The 24237-nt window shown below is 53.6% G+C and overlaps 1 protein-coding gene across 3 annotated transcripts in view; it reads right to left on the bottom strand.

Annotated features, from left to right (window-relative positions):
• TBC1D32 (TBC1 domain family member 32) overlaps window positions 1–24237 on the bottom strand; it is a 2506374-nt gene that overhangs the window by 1475441 nt on the left and 1006696 nt on the right. For all 3 annotated transcript variants that reach the window (XM_069606604.1, XM_069606605.1, XM_069606606.1), the window contains one exon: window positions 13651–13743. In XM_069606604.1, the coding sequence (XP_069462705.1) occupies window positions 13651–13743 (93 nt within the window). The remainder of the gene's footprint in view (window positions 1–13650; window positions 13744–24237) is intronic.

Here is a 24237-nt window from a genome sequence, read left to right as displayed (position 1 = left end):
CTGAGTCGTATGGGTCAGCCATGTGCTTCATGCAATACTTCCTGCGCAGCTGCATTTGGCCATAGCAGTATCCCTTCTGCCAACAGTAGACATCTAGCCCAACTGCACGCCAGTTGCCCTTGAAGTGTCACCTTGCCACAACATTGTTGCTTATTTTTCACTGTTCATTCAGTCAGATTGTTTGCATTCCCCCACTTTTACTAGCCATGTCGCTGTCCACTCGTCACATGTCTGACATGGCAATGGTGAAGTGGAGTGACTTTGTTACCTGGATATCATTTGTACACACATGTCCCTGTGCAATTGGACCACTTCAGACTGGCAGCTCCAGGTGAAAAATCTGACCTGTTAGAATTAGAAAAGCAATTACATGCGGGAACTGGACTGAATGAATAGGTGCTGCCCTCCTCTCCATCTTCACTCAATAGCAATGGTACATGCCATCTGTGTGATGGCATGTGTGTTTCACCTGGCAATCACAGGCCAATGTGTGATGCCACTGCCAGGCAGCATGCAGAAAATGTGTTCATTTTCCATCTTGGTGTCATCAGTGTGTGCCATTTGCCTGCACTTCATACGCAGTGAGGGTGCATGCATGGGAGGGTTTTAGTCATGTGGGACATGTGTCAATCAAGTACTGGTTCTCTTGCTTCTCAGCCCTCATTGTGTGCCATGGTGCTAATGCCTGTTTCCATTTCTTTGTTTTCATGTCTTTGCAGGGGAAGACACACCTGATACTGCTGGGGTTGTGGAGATGGTGCAGACCCAGGAGGGGTCCGAGGGCCGACCAACCACCAGTGAGGGACGTGGTGTGGTGGTGGGGGAGAACCCACAAGTGCTGCAGGTCGTGCTCTCAAGGGGTGTCTCTGGCTGCACCTCCCCCGAGCTGTACTCAGGTGTTGATTCGGATGAGACCTACGTGCCGTCGCAGGTGAGTGTTCCAGGGAGGGATTCTGTTCTGTCTCACCCACCTGCACCAGGGTCAGAACCCTCCATGGGGATGTCAGTGTTGGCAGCTACGCCTTCGGTGGTTACGGATGCAGGGTCACACTCCGCGACATCTGATCCTGTTCCTGGGCCAGCAGATCAGAGGGGGAATGCAGTCCTGCAGCCTCAGGCAGTGCCGGCACAGCAAGGCGCAGTTCGCCTTGCCCCAGACAGGTGTGGTGCCCGCCGACGTGGTGGCCGTACGCCACCCGGCAATACCGCATGGGAGCAATCCATTTACGGTATGGCAACCCAACAGGCTGCATCATGCGAGATGATGGCTCAGGCCATGGATAGGGTGGCCACTTCCATTGTCCCCCCAGAAAGGCTGATGGAGCGACTAAAGCAGGCAACCGACTCCATCTGCCAGTCACACAGGGAGGACATGTTGGGGTCCAACAGGGACAGGAGGGCGGCACTGGCGACTCTGCAGGAGGCCATCTCCATTGAGTCCCAGGGCCACAGGGAAGCCCTGAGGCAGGAGCTCCTTCACCTCAGGACGACTCTTGTTGAGCTTGAGGCTTCAACACACCAAAGGACAGAACAGCAGCTGGAGCGTCTCACCCGTACGCTCTCAGCTGAGATGCAGGCAACGAGGGCGGAGGTCCGGGCATCCCGTGAGTTGTTGCATGGGGACCTCCGCACACTCATCCTCCAGAACCAGACCTACCACACCCGCATGCTTGCAGCCATGGAGGAGCAGACTAGGGCCTTGCGTGGGCTGCCTCCCATAGTGCAACCACCTCCGGATGCAGCTGCACAGGGTGATAATAGCGACAGCAGTGATACTCCCACAACAGGGTAGCCGTGTGGGCCATGAGCCCATGGAGGTGTTTTATTTTCCCAGGATCCACGCAGGTGGGTTCTGGTGTGCATCTTGTCCTCGGACCTCCTGGGTGGCCTCCCCAACCCCCCCGGGCCCATCAATGGCCATTTTTGATTGTTTCTTATTTTTATTTTTATTGTTATTTCTTTTATTCCCTATTTTTTTGGGACGATTTGTTGGCTTCCGTGGTTCCTGTGGGCATACGCTGCATTGTGGCTGGGCACATGCAGGCTTGTAATGTATTTGGTTCAGATGCTTGGGTTTGAGTCACACACACCCCTCCTGCTTCCCGTTTCCATGGGCTTGCAAAGGGTGTGCCCAAGTGACAGTGAATTACACAGTGACGTTGGACTCCCATGAGCTGTGTGGGCAGTCTGTAGTCAATACTCTGTATACATTCCTAGTGCATATTGCTGTTGTGTTGTACACTGCATGTTGCATTGATGTGTAACTCATCTTCTGTGTCTACCTCCCAATTTGCAGGTCCCTTCCTCATGTCTACACAAGGACCTCTAGTCTGGAGATGGGGTCCATGTTGGCAGCAGTGCACCTACAACTCTACATGGCGCCAACACTGCACAGTTGGTAGTGGTGGGAGTGCAGGCATTTCCAGGTGGTGAGACTACTAATATGTAACATTTGTGATGTCATGTTAATGGTACTACGTGCTCAAGTATGTTGTTGGTCCGGCATTGCTGTGAGCATTTCAGGTGTTGCAGGTTTCTAATAGGGACACTGTACATAGTGAGACTAGAGTCATGTTGTGGGGATTACTTTGTTTACCTGCAATTAGCATGACATGGCACGGTGTGTCGTGTGGCGGTGCTGGGGTTGGGTTGGCTGACATGGCACTGTCCTCTTGTTGCATTTTGCAAGTGGGTAATCATTTTAGCTGCTTGAATGTGTAACTTCACAAAACTGCATTGGTGGTGTCTGTGTGGGTAGGAATGCACACATTGTGACACTTCCAGGTGAACAATCTCAGGCTGATATGGTATTCACGGTTCATTCTCCAGACATTCAGGATCAGTGTCAGGTTGAGTCATCATTGATTGTCAGATGGAATGTGCCAGGGCAGTGTGCACTCCACAGGGGTGTGATTTCTATGTGAAGTAATTAGCCACTAGCTGTGTATGGGCTGCCTCCCCCCGTGCCCTTTCCCCTCCCATGCGCAGCGGCTGTGCATGTGGTTGGGGATGTGGGGCCACCACCATGTCCACGGCCAGGCCCCGGCGTGTTGCAACGTTGTGCAGGACACATGCTGCCACTATGATCCTGCACACTACTGGGGGAGCGTATAACAGCTGCCCGCCAGAATGGTCAAGGGAGCGAAAGCGTGACTTTAGCACTCCGAATGTGCGCTCCACTATGCCCCGGGTCGTAATGTGGGCTGTGTTATATCTTACCTCGGGTGGCGTGGTGGGGTTCCGAATTGGCGTCATCATGTGGGGGCTGAGAGGGTAGGCACTGTCCCCTGTGGAGGTGGTGATTGGTATCATTGGTGGGGTTGTGACCTTGCTCAGTATCCAACATGCATGCATGTGCAGTGGCATACATACTCACCAAGCAGCCATGTATCGCCATGCCGCCCAGCTTCTAGGTCCCGGCTTAGCGTGGACATTCGGTAAATGAAGCTGTCGTGGGTGGACCCGGGATAGTTGGCATATACTGAGGTGATGATTCCCTTGGCATTACATGCTACCTGCACGTTGATGGAATGCCAGTGCTTGCGGTTCCTATAGATGTGCTCAGATGCCCTGGGGGGACGTAGAGCCACATGGGTGCAGTCGATGGCACCTAGCACTTTGGGGAATCGTGCCACACCGTAAAAATCCAGGGCGGCAGCATGCCTTTCTGCAGGTGTTCTGGGCAGGTATATGTGCCTGCGGACTGATGGCCGTGCAGTCATGATGTTCAAGACCTGGTGTAGGCAGCGTGACTGGGTGGCCTGTGACACCACACCCACTATGGCACTTGTCCGCTGAAATGATCCAGTGGCTAAGAAGTGCAGTACATTGAGGACCTTCTCCAGGGGGCTGAGTGCTTGGGAGCACAGGGTGGGTGATGTGAGGTCATCCTCCCACTCACTCACCAGGTCCAGTATAATGTGTGGTGGAAACCTGTACCTCCCATACACCTGATCATCAGGCATCCCGAAAAGGCTGGTTCTGGGTGTGAATATTCTGGCCCTGACTATCCTCCTCCTCCTCCTTTGGTAGCCCACTGCCACTGCTGCTAGGAACGGTATGTTCATCCTGGCGTCTGAGCTTGTTATTGTTAAAGTGCGCAAATTTATGCTTTGCGCGTGTTCTAGGCGAGCGTGTGACCCGCTCACCCCTGGAATCCAGTTCCCAGTCCAATAGCGTGTGGAAATTCACACGCACCACGGGATACAGCGTGTGACCCGCGCACCCCTGGAATCCAGTTCCCAGTCCAATAGCGTGTGGAAATTCACACGCACCACGGGATACAGGTTCGCTGACGTACTTGCGTGTGTAAGTGGCCGCGCACCCATTAAATACACGTACATAGGCCAATCGCGTGTACGCGCACTTTTGTCCAATTACACGCGATGACACTCTGACGTGCAGTATTTCCACGTGTGCCCCGTCATCACGTGCTGAGTTGGGAACACCCGTGCGGGTCACGTCACAGGCGCGCTTACGCGCTGAGGGACTCTGGTCCAATAGAATCGCGTATGCGTGCTGACGTGCAGGATTTTCACGTGCCAAATCACTCCGTATCAAGCTGGCCACGCGAAAACACACGGAAGACCACGCTCCTGCCCAGAAGGCCGAGTTACTGCCCCCCAGTGCCCCGAGCAGCCTCCCACGTGCCATCTGCTGCTGCCTGCCTGCCTGCCTGCCTGCCTGCTGCCACCGTGCCCTGCCATTTGGTGCCTGCACATCAGCCATCTGCAGGGGTCCAGTTGCTGTGTCCACCCCTGCTGGAACTGAAGACTCCCGACTGGGATTACATCGCTCCACAGCCCAGCCCCAGGACCCAGTTGCCCACCCACACCTGCCTCTGGGGTTGCCATGTCGGGCACTTCCACATCTGGCACCAGTGGCAACCCCAGGCCAGAGGGGCAGAGGGGAACCAGCTTCACTGCCACCAAAGTTGGTGTCCTGGTGGAGCATGTCCTGGGGCAGTATGATGCCCTCTTTGGATCGTCCCGCGCCAGCAAGGAAGGACGGCAGAGGATCTGGGCCGACTGTGTGGTTGCCATCAACGCGGAGGGGGTGGCAACCCGCGACGTCCTGAAGATCAAGAAGCGCTGGGAGGACTTGAGGTCCAGGACCCTTGTGAAGGCCCGGCGCCTCGTGGAGGGGGGCCGGGGCCGCATGAGTTCCATCCAGATGAGGGTCCTGGAACGCGTACGCCCAGCGCTCCACGCACAGATCCTTGAGAGGGAGGCCCGTCTGGAGTTGAGCGGTGAGTGTCCAAGCATTACTGTGTGAGAAAGGGCATGTTGCGGTGTGCTGGTTCTATGATACTTGCCTGTATGTGTGCCATAGGCCATGTATGCATGTATGTGTGCAGGGACATCATGGTAATGCATGTGCGACCAGTGATGTGTGACCCACATGGTTGTTGCATGTGTTCAAATGCCGCATGGGGAGCCCTATGCAGATTTTGAACATGAGAGCATGCCAGTCTCTGTACCTGGACATGGGTGGGGGTGAGGGATGGGTGCTGATGCCAGGTACATATATGGTAGCCATGTCTGAGTGCCTGACCTGCGTGTCTGTGACTTGTGCATGCCATGGATGCATGACACATGTGTGTGACAATGCACAGATTCAGTGAAGCAACCAAATTACCCTTGTATCCGCTGTGTTTGGTGTGTTTGGGGCCAGATGGATGTGACTGAGGTGAAGTGTGTGCATGTGATAGGCATGAGCCATGATGCATGTGAGTTACATATCATTGAATGTTTCAAGAGTCCATTGGACATGCATAGAAATGTCCATGGCATGCACCATGCCTGTTACTGTGTGTGTTTTGCCTGGACTGACCCATGTGTTGTGGAGGGACATGATGGAAGTGTACTTTGACAGTGGTGCTCATCTGCTATTGCTTCTTGTCTAGGGGACCATTGTACAGTGCCCTGATGCTTGTGTTCTTTGTCTCCCTCTACGCAGCGGCTAGTGAAGAAGAGGGCGGAGACGGCGCTGTGGAGCAAGGCGGCGGGGATGCCCCCACGGCTGCAGCGGAAGGGGTGGGTGAGCCCCCACAGGGGCCTGCTACGGTGGGAGACGGTGAGGAGCCATCCAGGTTGGTGGTTTGCACAGAGGAGGAGGAGGAGGAGGCCGCCACTGGGGCACACATGGGGCCTGGTGGGGGCATCCCTGCTGGTGCAAGTGGTGCAGTCCAGGGCCAGGGGCAGGAGGCAGCACAGGTCACCGTGGAGGGGCCTGTGCATGTCGCTGTCCCTGACCCTGTGAGTGCACCACCATGCACCAGCAGGGATGCCCCGTCCCAGGCCCGTCCGCAGGTAGAGGGGATGTCCATGTCACCTGACTCCCCTCCACCTGCGGACGTGGGAACCCCTGGCCGTGCGGAGAAGGTCCTGATTGGGGTCGCGATGCGCACGGCTGTGATTCGTGATGCCGTGCGTGCTTCCCGGGAGGAGCACGCACGTCATCACGAAGTGCACCGTGCCGACGTGGCCCAATTGGGATCGGCCACGTTCGGGGGTTTCCTGCATGTGTTGGCCAATGTGGCGGCCCTCTCCTCCTCTGTGCAGGCTATCCACCAGTCGTTCTCCTTGCCGTCTTCCAGCCCAGATGCCACCAGGGCCCCCTGTGGACCTGCCCCGACCAATGCAGCCAGCTCGGTGGGGATCCCATCCCTGCCACAGTTGGGAGTCGGAGGTCCAGCAGGGGTGGACAACACAGCAACTGGACCCCAGCAGATGGAAGATGTGACAGCATCATCAGGCAGGGCACGTGCACGACGGCGTCGGTGGTTTCCATCAGCCTGGATGCCGTCGTGCTGGCAGAGGCAGTGGCGTCGGAGGCAGCAGCGGGCTCGACGTGGGAGGCATCATGGCTCGGGGCCATCAAGATCAGAGGGGCAGGCATCGGCCGGAGGGCAGGGCAACCGTGGGATGGTGGTGTCTTCCGTGTGGGAGCAGTTGGTCCAGCGGATAGGTGCGGAGCGGCAGCGGGGGATAGGTGCGGAGCGGCAGCGGGCGGAAGAGGAGCGGCTCGCCATGGTCAGGGCGGAGTTCTCCATGCGTCGGGCGTTGAGGCGGGCTGAGTGCCTCGAGGAAGCTCGCAGGGAGTTTGAGCTGAACATAGGGTTATCCCTGCGAGACCTCGGGGCCAGGACAGAGTCCCGCCTCCAGGACATCGACATGGAGTTCGATGATGCCCTGGCCAGCAACATCAACAAGTGAGCCGCAGGACTTGCCCGCTGCCTTTGTATATAGTTATATAGTTAGTTAGTGTTAGGTTTCCTTTATTTGTTTTTATTATTTTGGACCGCTCGGACAATGGCCACTTTTTTGTATATATTTTTTTCATTAGGTAGTAGTAGGTTTCCTTTTTTTTTCATTATTGTGTTCACCATGTGGAAATGGTTTTTCATTCTTTTGCTTCTACTTGATATTGCTTTGGTCAACATTTGTTTTTGTATTCCTTTTTCGTTTTTTGATTTTTACTTTGGTTCTCCAACATGGACCATTTATTTTGTTATCCACATAGTTGTATGTTTGATTTGTTTACTTATTTTTAATCTTTAATACATTTTTTATTTTTACTTCCACTTGTGTTATTTTGTCTTTGGTTTCATACATGTCATGATATGGGTTTTGACATTCACTTGCAGCCATTGTGTATGTATGTGTGACGGACATGTGTTCATTTACATACTTGCCATTGGGGTTGTGTCATGTAATTGCATTCACTATGTGGGTGGATGCAATCCTTGCCTGGGTGTTTGTGCTGGGTATGCTGCCCATTACTGCCATGATTGTGTATCGTCAGGACCTGGGGGCAGGGGGACATGGGTGGGGGCCTGGTGGAGGCTGCCCCTGGTGACTGGGGGGGTGGGGGTGGTGGGAGACATGAGTGGGGGCCTGGTGGAGGGTGCCCCTGGTGACTGGGGGGGTGGGGGTGATAGGGGACATGAGTGGGGGCCTGGTGGAGGGTGCCCCTGCACTGCTGGGGGGTGGGGGTGGTGGGAGACATGAGTGGGGGCCTGGTGGAGGGTGCCCCTGGTGGCGGGGGGGTGGGGGTGATAGGGGACATGAGTGGGGGCCTGGTGGAGGGTGCCCCTGCACTGCTGGGGGGTGGGGGTGGTGGGAGACATGAGTGGGGGCCTGGTGGAGGGTGCCCCTGGTGACTGGGGGGTGGGGGTGGTGGGAGACATGGGTGGGGGCCTGGTGGAGGGTGCCCCTGGTGACTGGGGGGGTGGGGGTGGTGGGAGACATGAGTGGGGGCCTGGTGGAGGGTGCCCCTGGTGACTGGGGGGGTGGGGGTGATAGGGGACATGAGTGGGTGCCTGGTGGAGGCTGCCCCTGCACTGCTGGGGGGTGGGGGTGGTGGGAGACATGAGTGGGGGCCTGGTGGAGGGTGCCCCTGGTGACTGGGGGGGTGGGGGTGATAGGGGACATGAGTGGGTGCCTGGTGGAGGCTGCCCCTGCACTGCTGGGGGGTGGGGGTGGTGGGAGACATGAGTGGGGGCCTGGTGGAGGGTGCCCCTGGTGACTGGGGGGTGGGGGTGGTGGGAGACATGAGTGGGGGCCTGGTGGAGGGTGCCCCTGGTGACTGGGGGGGTGGGGGTGATAGGGGACATGAGTGGGTGCCTGGTGGAGGCTGCCCCTGCACTGCTGGGGGGTGGGGGTGGTGGGAGACATGAGTGGGGGCCTGGTGGAGGGTGCCCCTGGTGACTGGGGGGTGGGGGTGGTGGGAGACATGAGTGGGGGCCTGGTGGAGGGTGCCCCAGGTGGCTGGGGGGGTGGGGGTGATAGGGGACATGAGTGGGTGCCTGGTGGAGGCTGCCCCTGGTGACTGGGGGGTGGGGGTGGTGGGAGACATGAGTGGGGGCCTGGTGGAGGGTGCCCCTGGTGGCGGGGGGGTGGGGGTGGTGGGAGACATGAGTGGGGGCCTGGTGGAGGGTGCCCCTGGTGACTGGGGGGTGGGGGTGGTGGGAGACATGAGTGGGGGCCTGGTGGAGGGTGCCCCTGGTGACTGGGGGGTGGGGGTGATAGGGGACATGAGTGGGTGCCTGGTGGAGGGTGCCCCTGGTGGCTGGGGGGGTGGGGGTGGTGGGAGACATGAGTGGGGGCCTGGTGGAGGGTGCCCCTGGTGACTGCGGGGTGGGGGTGGTGGGAGACATGAGTGGGGGCCTGGTGGAGGGTGCCCCTGGTGACTGGGGGGTGGGGGTGGTGGGAGACATGAGTGGGGGCCTGGTGGAGGCTGCCCCTGGTGGCTGGGGGGGTGGGGGTGGTGGGAGACATGAGTGGGGGCCTGGTGGAGGGTGCCCCTGGTGACTGGGGGGTGGGGGTGGTGGGAGACATGAGTGGGGGCCTGGTGGAGGGTGCCCCTGGTGACTGGGGGGGTGGGGGTGATAGGGGACATGAGTGGGTGCCTGGTGGAGGCTGCCCCTGGTGACTGGGGGGTGGGGGTGGTGGGAGACATGAGTGGGGGCCTGGTGGAGGGTGCCCCTGGTGACTGGGGGGGGTGGTGGGAGACATGAGTAGGGGCCTGGTGGAGGGTGCCCCAGGTGACTGGGGGGTGGGGGTGATAGGGGACATGAGTGGGTGCCTGGTGGAGGCTGCCCCTGGTGACTGGGGGGTGGGGGTGGTGGGAGACATGAGTGGGGGCCTGGTGGAGGGTGCCCCTGGTGGCGGGGGGGGTGGGGGTGGTGGGAGACATGAGTGGGGGCCTGGTGGAGGGTGCCCCTGGTGACTGGGGGGTGGGGGTGGTGGGAGACATGAGTGGGGGCCTGGTGGAGGGTGCCCCTGGTGACTGGGGGGGTGGGGGTGATAGGGGACATGAGTGGGTGCCTGGTGGAGGGTGCCCCTGGTGACTGGGGGGGTGGGGGTGGTGGGAGACATGGGTGGGGGCCTGGTGGAGGGTGCCCCTGGTGACTGGGGGGGTGGGGGTGGTGGGAGCCATGAGTGGGGGCCTGGTGGAGGGTGCCCCTGGTGACTGGGGGGGTGGGGTTGGTGAGAGACATGGGTGGGGGCCTGGTGGAGGGTGCCCCTGGTGACTGGGGGGGTGGGGGTGGTGGGAGACATGAGTGGGGGCCTGGTGGAGGGTGCCCCTGGTGACTGGGGGGGTGGGGGTGGTGGGAGACATGAGTGGGGGCCTGGTGGAGGGTGCCCCTGGTGACTGGGGGGGTGGGGGTGATAGGGGACATGAGTGGGTGCCTGGTGGAGGCTGCCCCTGCACTGCTGGGGGGTGGGGGTGGTGGGAGACATGAGTGGGGGCCTGGTGGAGGGTGCCCCTGGTGACTGGGGGGTGGGGGTGGTGGGAGACATGAGTGGGGGCCTGGTGGAGGGTGCCCCTGGTGGCGGGGGGGTGGCGGTGATAGGGGACATGAGTGGGGGCCTGGTGGAGGGTGCCCCTGCACTGCTGGGGGGTGGGGGTGGTGGGAGACATGAGTGGGGGCCTGGTGGAGGGTGCCCCTGGTGACTGGGGAGGTGGGGGTGATAGGGGACATGAGTGGGTGCCTGGTGGAGGCTGCCCCTGGTGACTGGGGGGTGGGGGTGGTGGGAGACATGAGTGGGGGCCTGGTGGAGGGTGCCCCTGGTGACTGGGGGGGTGGGGGTGGTGGGAGACATGAGTGGGGGCCTGGTGGAGGGTGCCCCAGGTGACTGGGGGGTGGGGGTGATAGGGGACATGAGTGGGTGCCTGGTGGAGGCTGCCCCTGGTGACTGGGGGGTGGGAGACATGAGTGGGGGCCTCGTGGAGGGTGCCCCTGGTGACTGGGGGGGTGGGGGTGATAGGGGACATGAGTGGGTGCCTGGTGGAGGCTGCCCCTGCACTGCTGGGGGGTGGGGGTGGTGGGAGACATGAGTGGGGGCCTGGTGGAGGGTGCCCCTGGTGACTGGGGGGGTGGGGGTGGTGGGAGACATGAGTGGGGGCCTGGTGGAGGGTGCCCCTGGTGACTGGGGGGGTGGGGGTGATAGGGGACATGAGTGGGTGCCTGGTGGAGGCTGCCCCTGGTGACTGGGGGGTGGGGGTGGTGGGAGACATGAGTGGGGGCCTGGTGGAGGGTGCCCCTGGTGGCGGGGGGGTGGCGGTGATAGGGGACATGAGTGGGTGCCTGGTGGAGGCTGCCCCTGCACTGCTGGGGGCTGGGGGTTGTGGGAGACATGAGCAGGTGTGCAGGGTAGTCCCCTGTTTTGTGGGCTGCCTGCAGGGGCCGTGGAGGATGTACAGGGAACACCTGTGAGGACCCACCCAGCCTAATCGCGTGTGTAACTTCCCACGCACCCCTGTAATACACGTACCAAGCCAAATCGCGTGTGATAATTCCCGCGCACCCCTGAAATACACGCGCCCAGGCTATTCGCGTGTGGAAATTCCTGCGCACCCCTGAAATACACGTACCCTGCTGTAATCGCGTGTGGGACTTCCCGCGCACCCCTGAAATACACGCGCCCAGGCTATTCGCGTGTGGAAATTCCCGCGCACCCCTGAAATACACGTACCCTGCTGTAATCGCGTGTGGGACTTCCCGCGCACCCCTGAAATACACGCGGCCAGGCTATTCGCGTGTGGAAATTCCCGCGCACCCCTGAAATACACGCGCCCAGGCTATTCGCGTGTGGAACTTCCCGCGCACCCCTGAAATACCCGTGCCCAGGCTATTCGCGTGTGGAACTTCCCGCGCACCCCTGAAATACACGCGCCCAGGCTATTCGCGTGTGGAAATTCCCGCGCACCCCTGAAATACACGTACCCTGCTGTAATCGCGTGTGGGACTTCCCGCGCACCCCTGAAATACACGCGCCCAGGCTATTCGCGTGTGGAACTTCCCGCGCACCCCTGAAATACACGCGCCCAGTATATTCGCGTGTGGAACTTCCCGCGCACCCCTGAAATACACGTACCCTGGCTAATCGCGTGAAAAACTTCACGCGAACCCCTGAAATACACGTAGCCCGCTCCCCCAGGCCCGATCGCGTGAAAAACTTCACGCGAACCCCTGAAATACACGTAGCCCGCTCCCCCAGGCCCGATCGCGTGAAAAACTTCAAGCAAACCCCTGAAATACACGTAGCCCGCTCCCCCAGGCCCGATCGCGTGAAGTTGTACCCTGCTGAAATCGCGTCTGAGACTTCCCGCGCACCCCGGTATACACGCACACGTATTTTTTGTCAGCGGGTGTCCGTGTTTGCGGGTACCCCTTTGCACGTCATTTGTCCTCGAGGGCCACAGTATAGGACATTCATCATGGCAGTATATAGGTGCTATTTGTTGGCGCACCTTTTGGCGCACATTTCTTACAGCCGCAGAGACGCTACCGCCTGCTTTCTTGTGGCGGTCGTGTTTGTGCCTGTGCGCTGGTTTGAGCGTGCGCTTTTTTGCCCTATTCTATTCCATGAATACGTGTTGTAGGCGAGCGTGTGGGCGTTCCGCGCACTTGTGCCCTGTACTTCCCCCGTGACGCCCACGTTTTTGCAAGTTGTTCCCCATTCCGAGTGTTACGCCCGTGTTCCGCCTACTTTTGTTGCGTGTGCCGCGCTATGTGCGAATTTCGCTGTGGCCTGTGCGATTTTCGCTGTGACCTGGCGCACGCTGTTAGATGGCCTGTGCGCCAACGTGCGCGGCGCACTTTTTTATCGCACATCCGCTGGTTTTCTCGCGCACGGCCTTCCATGAATCGACGTGCGCTGCTTTTCGTGCGATTTTCGCACTTGCACTGCGATTTTCGCTATTCCACTGCGATTCGCACGTTTTTGGCCACTTGCGCCGCGCTAATTATTCCATGAATCGGCCTGTTAGAGTTTGCAGATCCACAACCCTTCCACCCCCAGTGGTATCCCACTTGCCCTGTCCCATAGGGGTGGTAAGCTTAGTGGGCTCACCTGATACCTCTGAAGGGGGTGGCTCCCCCTTCAGGAGAAGAGACTAATTCCACTGGATTTGTCACAGCCTGAATGAAAATCTCATTGAGGCGAAAAATTAACTATACATTCAAAATGTAGGACGAAAGCACAGCAGAGACGTTAACTACATTTTGTGACACTTCCCGTTTTGAAAGCAATTTAAAATGTGTGAGAGCGCACATACAAGCATTATGCCTGGCACTTATGGCTTGATTTACTGCTGCGACCTGTGTAAAATAACCCCCTAAATAAGTAGATGAATTTGCAATCATCTCCCCCGTTTCCTCACCACCAAGAGTGGCGTTCAGCTTGTGTCCTTCAGCCTCTTTCCAATAACCTTAGCTGCTTTCAGATTGACCTCAGTCAGTCCAGCCCATTAGGAAACACTATTCAGATGCTTGAATATTTCAACAAACTCACAGTGGAGTATAAAAACCAAACAATGCTGCCAATGTTTTACAATCTAAGAATTAGCACTTCAATGAAGCATCTCTTCAAGTCTTAACCCAATATGTTACATTCGCACAAAATTGAGAATGATTAATTCAGTTACATTGGTGATCATTTGTGATTTGCAAGCACAAGCAACACAATCAGCCAAGTGACCAAAATCCCCCCAGCGTTTACTTCATACATCCCACTGACTGTGACATCCTCACATTCAAATTGTTCTGAATTTTATGTATCATTTGCTTTCAAGTGTGGTCTAACCTATAATTTAGTCAATCCTAAAGAAATTAAGGAAAAACACAGAAAAGGGATTTACCTGCATGGACGGCCAAAGGTTTCCTCAAGTAACTTGGAGAACAATACATAATTTTGATAAAAAGGACCAAGAGGTCTGAAAGAGACACAGAATCTGTAAGATAGGAAACAAAATAAAGATGTATTTAAAAACACATCATTGGTATAAAAAGATAACATATTCTTGGTACATAAAAACAAACACTGTATCTCAAAGTTAATAGTGTGACCTCCAGGGATGGTGCCACTTCCTCACCCAATTTGTCTCTAATACCTGCTACTGTTCTACCTCAGCGGACCCGCATTTACCCTACGGAACATCTACAACTGTCCTTGTGTAAATGATTGCCTTTTAATGGCTCTGTTCTTGAGTTTCGCACCACCTCACTCGTCTCAATGATTATCCCCATTATCATTCTCAGCACACCTATTAGTATCTTACCACTGCTACTATCTTCTGGGCTCCTTCTTGCTTTTCACGAGCCCAAACAATGCTTTTTCTGGTCAAAAACATGTTATTGTTTTTCTGTATTATAAACATTTAAGAGTACAAGAGACAGGGATCAAAGTCAACGGAATAATGCATAATATATCATTATACGCAGACGATGCTTTGATATATGTGAGCAACCCAACTCCAATAATATTAGAGTTACTGGCCCTCATTACAACCCCAGCGTTAACCAATGGCGCGCCATGGTTAACGCCGATAACTTACCGAATCCGCCATGGTGAAATGGGGAATTACCACCCCATTCCAAGGTTTGCGGGGCGGCAATTCCGCATTTACCATTGGCCTTTCCCCATTCCCATTTTTGCCCCATAGGGCTCAATGGGAAAGGGGAAGGCGGTAATTACGGTACCGCAAATTGCGGTACCGTAATTACCTTCAAGGTCCCTTTGCGGGTCCCTACCTTAACGGCTGGTACAAACCAGCCGTTAAGGTCGGGAGCAGCAAAGGGACCTCGTAGTAAGGCATTAACGGCGCCGCAACCTTTTACGGCATCGTTAACCCCTTAACGTCTGGGTCGTACTGACCCCCACTGTCTAATTTTAGGAAACTCTCAGGCTATAGCATAAACAAGGAGAAATCCTTGGTATTCCCTCTGGGAAGAATGAGTGCACAATCCGTGGATTCACTCCCACAAGGAGATATTCGCTGGGAGCCAGAGTCATTCCGTTACCTGGGAATCACAATCTTTCATGATCTAGAAGAAACATTCGAATTTATTTAACACAGGAAGAGCATTGGCCGGCATAGGAGACTCTATTAAGTTCTGGAAAACCCTACCGATTTCCCTGATGGGGAAAATAGCCCTATGTAAAATGGTGGTATTGCCCAGGCTATTGTATTACTTAATCAACATCCTGTACAAGATTAAAAAAATATGTTTTAAGATGTTAGACACTTACATAGGGGAACTGCTTTGGGGATCAAATAGACAGAGGGTGGCACTCACCACTCTGCGCAAACCGTAAACAGAAGGGGGACTCACACTACCGTACTACGAAGTGTACTATGCCGCGGCTCAACTACAGACAATTTCCAATTGGGTACATACACCAGGAGGAGACTTGAAAGGCTTACTAGGAGATGTCCCGATGCATAAAAAGGGGATTGAACTACTGTGGGATCCATTAGCAACTAGGGGGAAACCGTGCAATCTATGCAATACCTAGGGAAGTCTGGAAACAGATACAAGGGAAATCAAGAGACCCCTATCCGTACAGTCTGGACCTACCAATGAGCTTCGATTCAGAAATCAGGGGAATACTAATAAATCTTGATTGGGCCAAATTACGGAGCAAAGGGTGCACAACAATGGGAGACTTCTATGAGGAGGGGAAACTGCTGCCATTTCAAGAATGGAGTCAATGATATGACATGCCCAAAGGGCTTTCCTGAGCTATGCCTGAATTGTAAAAACAATAACAAACTTAAGGGAGGAAACTCCAACAGAACCAGAAAATAACCCCCTGATGCATCAAATGCTACACATTACTAACAGCCAAGGTGTGATATCCACTCTTTACTGACAGATTTCAGACAGAAATAAACTCTCGGAACTAGCTGTGAAAGCAAAATGGGAAAGGGACATCGGGAGGGACATATCTGATGAACAGTGGACTTATACATTATAATTTCACCCATAGAGTATATATGACGCCATCCAGACTACACATGATTAACCCACAGCAACCTCATTCATGTCCGAGATGTAAGGAACCCACTGCAGGTTTCTGGCATATGACCTGGGATTGTCAGATAATCAGAACATTCTGGGGAGAGGTTGTAAATAAGACTAGTACCTGGTCCAGCAGTGATTACATGTGCTCACCTGAAACACGTTTGTGAGGGTTGCTGCCAGGAGGGAAGCAAACAAAATCCAAAAGGAAGAAAGCAGCCTTTTTACTTATATAAGCCAAGCATAGAATCGCAATTTCATGGAAAAACCCAAAGGGTCCACCAATCCAACTGTGGCTCAAAGATGTATATCGCTGGGGGATGGCGGAGATGGAACTACTCAGGGATCAAACCCGAGCAGACGCTGAAGCGGACAGCAGTATAGACTGTGGTCAAATGCGGAATGAACTAATGAACACCCCTGATCTGCGCCCCCCCGTGAAAGGGCAGGTAAAAAAGACTGATTTGCTGTGGAACATAAAGAAACTGCCAAGAGAGTTGACATAAGACAGAGATGCTGATACGTACCACCGTTGTAGGGTTGTCTTTCTCCACCTGTGAAGTAAACGGGGGCGAAATGTGTGGACTGTGAACCTTGGAGGGCATCACTGCAGACACCAGAACGATTACTATTGAGTTAAATACCCACACCTGTGAAGTAAACAGCTGTATGGACAATTACTGACATGTTGAGTAGCCTCACACCACAGAGTATGTTGAAGAAATATGTGACACGTAGAGATAACAGTTGTACCGTGAAATATTATGTGTATTTGTGATTAAGTATATTGTTGACTGCTGTAACTACTTTATCAATAAACAAATTTAAATGAAAAAAACAGGAATATAAAACATCTAAGAGAAAGGGCATTATTAGAAATAACTCAATGACAACAGTTCTCCAGCCATAACTATCCCTTCTCGCTCACCTCCGCCTTCAGTTCCCCCTCGCTCTCCCTCCCTAGTCAAAGACAACAGTATCATATTTTATCCAGTCTATAATATGAGGCTCATGAAAACATTAATTCTTCTTCCAATGTCCGTTGGTCTAATTTGAAGGTGTCTGAAAAGAGCATCATCTCAACTATTCCCTTCCCATTTACCTCTGTGTCAGGGCTTCAATAGTACCCACTCGGGTTCCTCCCCTCGAATGTCAAACAGGTTCAAGGTTTTTAATCGCTGTGGACAGGTGTTAACTACATATTCTCAGGTTAGGAACATCAACAGCAGGCTCCACGTGTTCCTAACGGCGGTAGGAGCATTGCTGTGATTACCGCCCATCGTTTAGAATGCAGAGGGGAGGTCTTCGTCACTGGGATGTGCAGAAATCTCATTTGCGGGTGAAAGGAGAAAGTTTGCTCAGTTACCTGTGATATATTTGTGACTCCTTCTTCCCAGAATGGCTTAATGTTGGGGCACTCCCACCACATGTGCAAATCGGTTCCTTTCATACCACATCTCCTGCCACAATTTTCTGAGAACTCTACCATGAGCTCCCGTAATGAAGGGGGCCGGTACAGGACCGGCCCCCTTCATTACGGGAGCGCCGATTAGGAGCTTCCCTTTGCGGGACCTGGATCCGATGCCTGGTAAAAACAGGCGTCCTTTCCGGGTCCTGCGAGGGGAAGAGGGAGGAAATAACGGGCCAGATGTAATCTGCCCGTTATTACCTCCCTCCCCATTCCCATTGAGCCCTATGGGGGCTCAAATGGGAATGGGGATGGGTTCCTGCAAGGAGGGCTTACCGGGTCCTCCTATGTCGGAGTAACCCGGTAAGTCCCCATTGCAGGAACCCGGTAATGGAGCCCGGTATGGAGGCCCTATGTCTACCATATGCAGACAAGATGGCGTTAGATAACACCTGAAGGTCACTTTATATGCTTCCTCCTTAAATTGTAGAGAAGAAGTTTTATTCCTGACCCAGATTGCTTTCCATTCCTTGTCAGTTATAACCCTAAACAGGACTTACTCCTATGCCTTCATGCATGCCAATTTCTTGCTCTCGTGGACTCCCTTGAGGATATTATGTAGAAATTAGCCCTTTAGAAGAAGTGGAGGTTAGTGTTAACTTTTCAAACTGGGTAAGTTGTCTAGTGGCTGTCTCTCTAATAGGCTTATGTTCACCCAGTGCTAATTTATAGGTATTGAAATCTCTCTTTATCAGACAGGGAGAAGTCCCTTTTACACTCTTGGAATTATTTTATTTCATTTGTTTTTTCTAAAGTCGGTGCTGCACCATCCTCTCTTATATCTCTATCTCTTAACGGCATGGGCAGCAACAGCCGAGCTAAAATCTGGGATGTCATGAATTGGCGTCATAGGTGAGGAGAAGGAAGTTAATTTAAGAGCAATCATCAGCCTATCCCAGGTTGCCAAGGTAGATTTCATCAAAAGTTAATATAGAGAATTGGGGTCTGTTCCTTTTTGTCAACCACAGGACGCGCCACAGCGTGATGCAGCCCACTGTGGTGTTCATTGACCACCACTGCCTGTCTAATTCTACTGGACATCACTCCTGCAGTATCTGAAGCTGTGTGGCATCAAAGGTTGTTTGGAAGTCCGGGCAGTGAATGTCACCTGTATTGGTTGTCGCTTGCAGGATATGCCTGGCAATTCTACTCTTCGTCCCTCTCCATATGAAGAGTGTTAATTTGCACTATAATTTTTATGCCTCGCGTGGGGAACCTGAATCAGCAGTGCCTGGAATAGGTAAAATAAAATGGGGTAGGATGTTCATTTATTTATTTTTATTCATTTATTACATGTGTTGCACGCCCAGACCCTTGGGTATCACGGCGAGGTTACAGACAGCTTATAATGTTTCTTATACAGTGTTACAGTCAAGCGGAGAATAGCATTTGGTTTCGGACGGCTCTAATCAACAGTGTAGTTACAAAATTAACATGCATCATAAATATGAAGGAGGACATTCACATGTTGTTGCAGATGTTCAGGTCGAGGCAACCCAGTGCAAGTGTTGGTTGGGACCAGGCAGGATTGCAGACATTATCAATATTGGTTGAACAGCCAGGTTTTCAGAGCATTTTCGAAACCTGAAGATGTTTCCTCATTTTTAATACTAAGTGGTAGGGAATTCCAGAGAGTAGCGGTGAGGACTCTGAAGCTACTTCCTCCTGCTCTGGTGCATTTGTATTGCAGGATTTCTAGTAGTGCCTGGTTGTTTGATCTGAGGGTCCTACTGTATGTTTTTTTCTTTATGGTGTTGTTGAAGTAGCTAGGGGTTTTATTCTTAAGACATTTGCGCACAACACAAGGTTTTGAAAATAATTCTGGCTTTGATAGGCAGCCAGTCGTTTTCTCGCCTAATGTTGGAGAGGTGATCTGATTTCTTTATGCCTAGTGCAGCTCTGAGGGCTTTATTCTGCAGTAGTTGTAACGTACTGATTTTGGTGTGGGAGTTTCCTAGTAGAAGGGCATTATAGTAGTGGAGCTTAGTTAAAATCAGAGCTCTGCCCAACGTGATACAGTTGGAGGGTGTAAGGAATTGGCTACTTGGCGATGTATGCTGTGGAGGATGAGAGGGCGGAGATGTTTTTGCTCATGGTGAGGTTAGCATCTATATATACACCAAGAGTTTTTACTTGCTTGAGTACTGGGATCAAGTTACCGTCAATATTGATGTCTATGTAGTCTGGGTGGAGGGCGTCTATTCTGGATTGGGAGCCCACAATGAAGATCTCAGTCTTCTCATCGTTAAGGCAGAGGCTATTCATTGCCATCCAATTTTGAATGATGGCGTAGACTCTGTTAATGGTCTGTGTATCTTTTTTTTTTTAAACGTATTTTATTGATTTTGGTGGAAAGAAAAAAAAAAAAAGCAATACAACGAGAAATCAAACGGTGGTTCAAACAAAGGAGGGGACGGTGCAAGGGGAACAAGGGAGGGGGATGGAACAAACAAATCAACAAAAGTCTTAATGTTACATCGAACTTACAGTGGATGGGTGGGTTAGGGCCTGTGACCCAGAGTTTCAGGATGCAGGGGAGGTCGCATATGAGGGCTGTCCCTCCAGTGCTGGCATCAGGGGATAGTGTCAGTATGATGCTGCGAGATTTCAGGGGGGTTTGTAGTCAGCGCTGAAGCGTATGTCTCTGAGGAGGGCCTTCCATGATTCCAGGGTGCCGCATTAGGCTTCGCCGCTTGAAGTGATTCCTTCTTGCCAGGCCCTGGTTTCCGCTACTGTCCATCTCTCGAGTTCTTTGAGCCAGCGTTCATGCCTTGGGCCCGACGGCGTCTTCCAGGCCATTGCAATTGTTCTCTTAGCCAGAATACATGAGATGTCCATTAGTCTGACAGCATGCTTGGACTTGCCAGGTCTGGGGTAATTCCCCAGGAGGCACTCGCCAGGGGTCCATTCGTACCTCGTCATTCCAGCTTCGATGCAAGTCTGTTTGGCTTTGGACCATAGTGTCATCGCCTTAGTGCAAGTCCAGAACATGTGGATCATGTCCGCTTTATCGTTCCCACACCATGGGCATGCAGGGGAGGATGTCTTATTGAAGGAGGCGACCCTATGAGGGGTCATGTATGTCCTGTACAGGACGTTCAGTTGAATCTGACCAAATCTGGTATTCCTGGACACTTTTTTGGGAAATATTAGCGCTCTCTCCCATTCTTTATCCGTGATCGGGGTCTCAAAATCCGCTTCCCATTTCGCTCTCAGATCTTTGCCTTTAGGGTTAGGTTTGTCGCATAGTCTGCTGTAGAGCCTGGAGACTGGTCTCCAGCCATCCGAGAGGTCATGCATTTCTTGAAGTAGAGGGTCGGGGGAGGGTTCCTCCGGCCAGCCGGTCCACTGTTTCTTGGCAGTCTGTTTAAGGCGGTGGTACCAGAGGAACTGGCCCGGGGGTATTCCTTCGGCGGCCTTAAGAGATTCAAAGTCCCTGAATTCCCCTTCCTCGTACATGTCGCCCCACGTGTATATGCCGGCTTCTTCCCACCTCCTTGCCGTGGAGAGGTCTGCATCCGTTCGGCAGGTGTCTGCTAAGATGGGGTTATCCGAAGAATATGGGTGTTGTACTCTCCTGATATAGCAGGACCTGGCCCATATCTTCCTTCCCAGGTCAATCAGATGTGAGGTGACCAGGGGTTGCCGTATAGGATGCCACAGGGTCTCCTTGGGGATCACATCGTTCGAGGATTGCCTCAGTAGTTCCGTCTCAGCCGAGGATTCGTCTGAGAGCCATTTCGTTATGTGACTCAGCTGGGCGGCCAGGTAGTATAACTGGAGATCCGGCAGCTTTATTCCACCCTCTTTATGTGGCAGGGAGAGAACAGAAAGTGACAGTTTGTGCCTTTGGGGGCCCCAAAGGAAGTCCCTGATGATAGCTTCCAGCTTCTTGAAGAAGGGCGGTCGAACGTAATGGCAAATGTTCATGAAGAAATATAGGAATCGGGGGAGTACGATCATCGTGACTATCGCTGCCCTGCCCACCATGGCCAGTGGGAGCTTATACCAGAATTTTATGGAGCGTCGAAGACTCATGATGGCGACCTCCGTATTGTGTTCGTGCGTGAGTAGTGGGGTGTGGCTTACGTTGATCCCCAGATAACGGAACTTGACCAGTTGCTAACCTATTCCTATCTCTGGAAGTTCGCTTTCTGGAATGTTGCGAAGGCCCGCCAGGGGAAAGGCAGAGGACTTCCTCCTGCTAAATCGGATCCCCGAGTACTTCGCGTAATTATCTAGTACCTCCAGTGCTGTCGGTGCGTTAACCTCGGGAGTGCTTAAGTAGAGGAGGACATCGTCTGCGTATAGAGATATTATGTGGTGTACAGTGCCCACCTTAATACCAGCGTCGAAAAGCTGCTGCCTGAAGTACAATGCAATCGGTTCCAGGCCCAGTATGTACAGCATGGGCGATAGCGGACACCCCTGTCTCGTTCCCCTTTGTATTTCCCAGGCTGCTGATACCGTTTTCACTCTCGCCATTGGGGAATTATAGAGGACCTCGATCCACCTGATGAAGCCCCCTCCGAAGCCAAATCTTCTCAGGACCTCCCTGATCCATTCCCAGTATATGGAGTCGAAGGCCTTGATAGCATCGAGCGACAACACCGCCAGGTCCTCGTCCCTCTCGTATGTTGCAGCCATTACATGCTGTAGCCTCCTGAGGTTAGCAGTGGTGTTGCGCCCAGGCACGAATCCGTTCTGGTCTTCATGGACGATGGATCCCACCACTCTGGCCAGCTTGCGAGCCAATATGGATGCGAGGATCTTGGCATCGTAGTTTAGCATGGCCAGAGGACGGTAGGACTCACAATCAGTGGGCGATTTGTGCGGCTTAAGCATAGGGACGATTATGGTCTCTTTCATGGTGTTGGGGAGAATCCCATTCGTGTATGCCTCCTGGTAGACCTCGTGGAGAACTGGGGTGAGGATGGACTCATAAGCCTTGTAAAACTCAGGTGGGAGGCCGTCACTGCCAGGGGCTTTGTTGTTAGAGAGGGACCTGATCGCCCCTTGTACGTCCTCAAGAGTGATCTCCATCTCCAGTTCCTCTCTCTGCTCGAGTGAGATGCGGGGAACTTCTATCTCCTCAAGTGTGTCTATAATGTCTTCAGTAGGAATTTGCGTCTTGTGAGCATACAGTTCGGTGTAAAATTTGGCAAAGGCTTCATTGATCCCCAGCTGTGTCGTGTGGGATGTCCCATCGGCGTCCCGTATCTCCACTGGGAGGTGTTTGGGGTGTTCTCGCTTGCAGAGCCAGGCCAGAAATCTCCCTGGTTTATCCGATTCTTTGTGGGATCGGGTGGTGTGTGTGGTGAAATCAAATTTCTCTAGTCTTTCCCATGCTTGTTGACATTCTGCGCGGGCTTCCTTCAATTTATTCTCAGCCTCTGTGGAGTTGTCGTGAGCAGATTCTAGCCGGGAGATCTCAGCTTCTCGTGCTTCAAGCGTTCTCTGCAATTGCCTGCGAGTACCACCTCTGGTCACCACCTTCATAACTTCCCATAATGTGCCCCAGGAGGATACCGACCCCATGTTGATTTCCAGGTAATCTTCCAATTTTTCGGCAAGGTCTTCCCTGAACTCGAGATCTTCAAGTGCTGCAGTCGGCATCCTCCACATGGGGATAGGGGGTCTGGGGCCCCTCAACTGCCATAGCATGGTCAGTGGGGAGTGGTAGGAGATCGTTCGCCCCAAGTACTCTGTAGCTGCAGCATGTGGGGCGAGCTCCTTGTTGATGAACAGGTAGTCAATTCTTGTATGGACTCCGTGAGGGGCCGAGTAGTGGGAGTAAATCCTGTCAGCCGGATGATGTTCCCTCCAGATGTAGACTAGATTGAGCTGCTCCGGAGTTTCCCTCAGGGCACGGGAAGCGAGGTTGGTCGGGTGTGAGGGGGGCAGCGATCTGTCCGCGCTTGCATCAGCAACACAATTGAAGTCCCCTCCCCATATGAAGGTGCGGTCCCGGTGCCGAATCAGCTTTGTAATCATTGTGGCGAGGTACGCTGGTATTCCGTGGTGTGGGAAATAGGAGTTGATCAGGCAAACTGGGGTCTGTTCCATTGTGCCCCAAACCACTACGTATCTCCCTTCTTTATCTTGTTCACTCCCCTCCATCTGGAAGGGCACATCCGGGCTTATCCATATGAGCACCCCTCTGACATATTTGGAGTAGGGGGACCTTCTCATAGTCCCAGCCCATCGGTCTGCAATCTTGGACATGGCCTCCATCGTGAGGTGAGTCTCTTGGAGGAGTGCGAACGAAACTTTCTTCCTCTTGAGATAGGATTGTATACGATTGCGTCTGAGGTATGAGCCCATACCCCTCACATTCCATGTCATCACAGTGAACTGTGCCGCCATCGGGTCTGAGTTTCGGATGTAATGCGGGACTCGGTCTCCGGAGTCCGGCTCTGCTTTAGTCCTCCGTAGGTAGGCTGCGGGGGGAACAACATTAAGTTCCAGTCGTCGGGGTCACGTCCTGGACACATCTCGGTCTTTGTTGGCGAAAGAAGCATGAAGACTATACAACTAATAAAACTAATAACAGAACTCAAACTGGTGCGCCCAGTGACTACAACATTGTCGTGGTGCTCAGGCGCTCTCGAGCCGTCGGAGCCCATCCGGGAGTCGGGCGCGAGCTAGGTCAGGCGGGTGCCTAGACCGGGTGAATTCTACGTTGGGGGTGGGGCGAGGGCCTGGCGGCGGAGCCGAGCGAGGCCGTTTCCGAGTGAAAAACTGAAGTTGGATTACCTTCTGTGGTCCAGCGTCATGTACGATGATTCTTACTGTTACTTGGGGGTCACTTGAGGGATCAGGGGGGGTTAGGCCTCATTCCGTGAGTTGTCCTTGCCATCCGCCAGGTTATTATCCTCTAGCCACATGGTGGCTGCCTCTGGATTATCAAGGAATACCAGCCGCTCTTTGTAGACGACCCTAAGGCGTGATGGAT

This window comes from Ambystoma mexicanum, chromosome 4p, assembly GCF_040938575.1.
Source record: "Ambystoma mexicanum isolate Mex_15411 chromosome 4p, UKY_AmexF1_1, whole genome shotgun sequence".
NCBI classification, from domain to species: Eukaryota; Metazoa; Chordata; class Amphibia; order Caudata; family Ambystomatidae; genus Ambystoma; species Ambystoma mexicanum.
The sequence above is the reverse complement of the archived record's forward strand: the minus strand, read 5'-3'. Positions and strand labels throughout refer to the sequence as shown.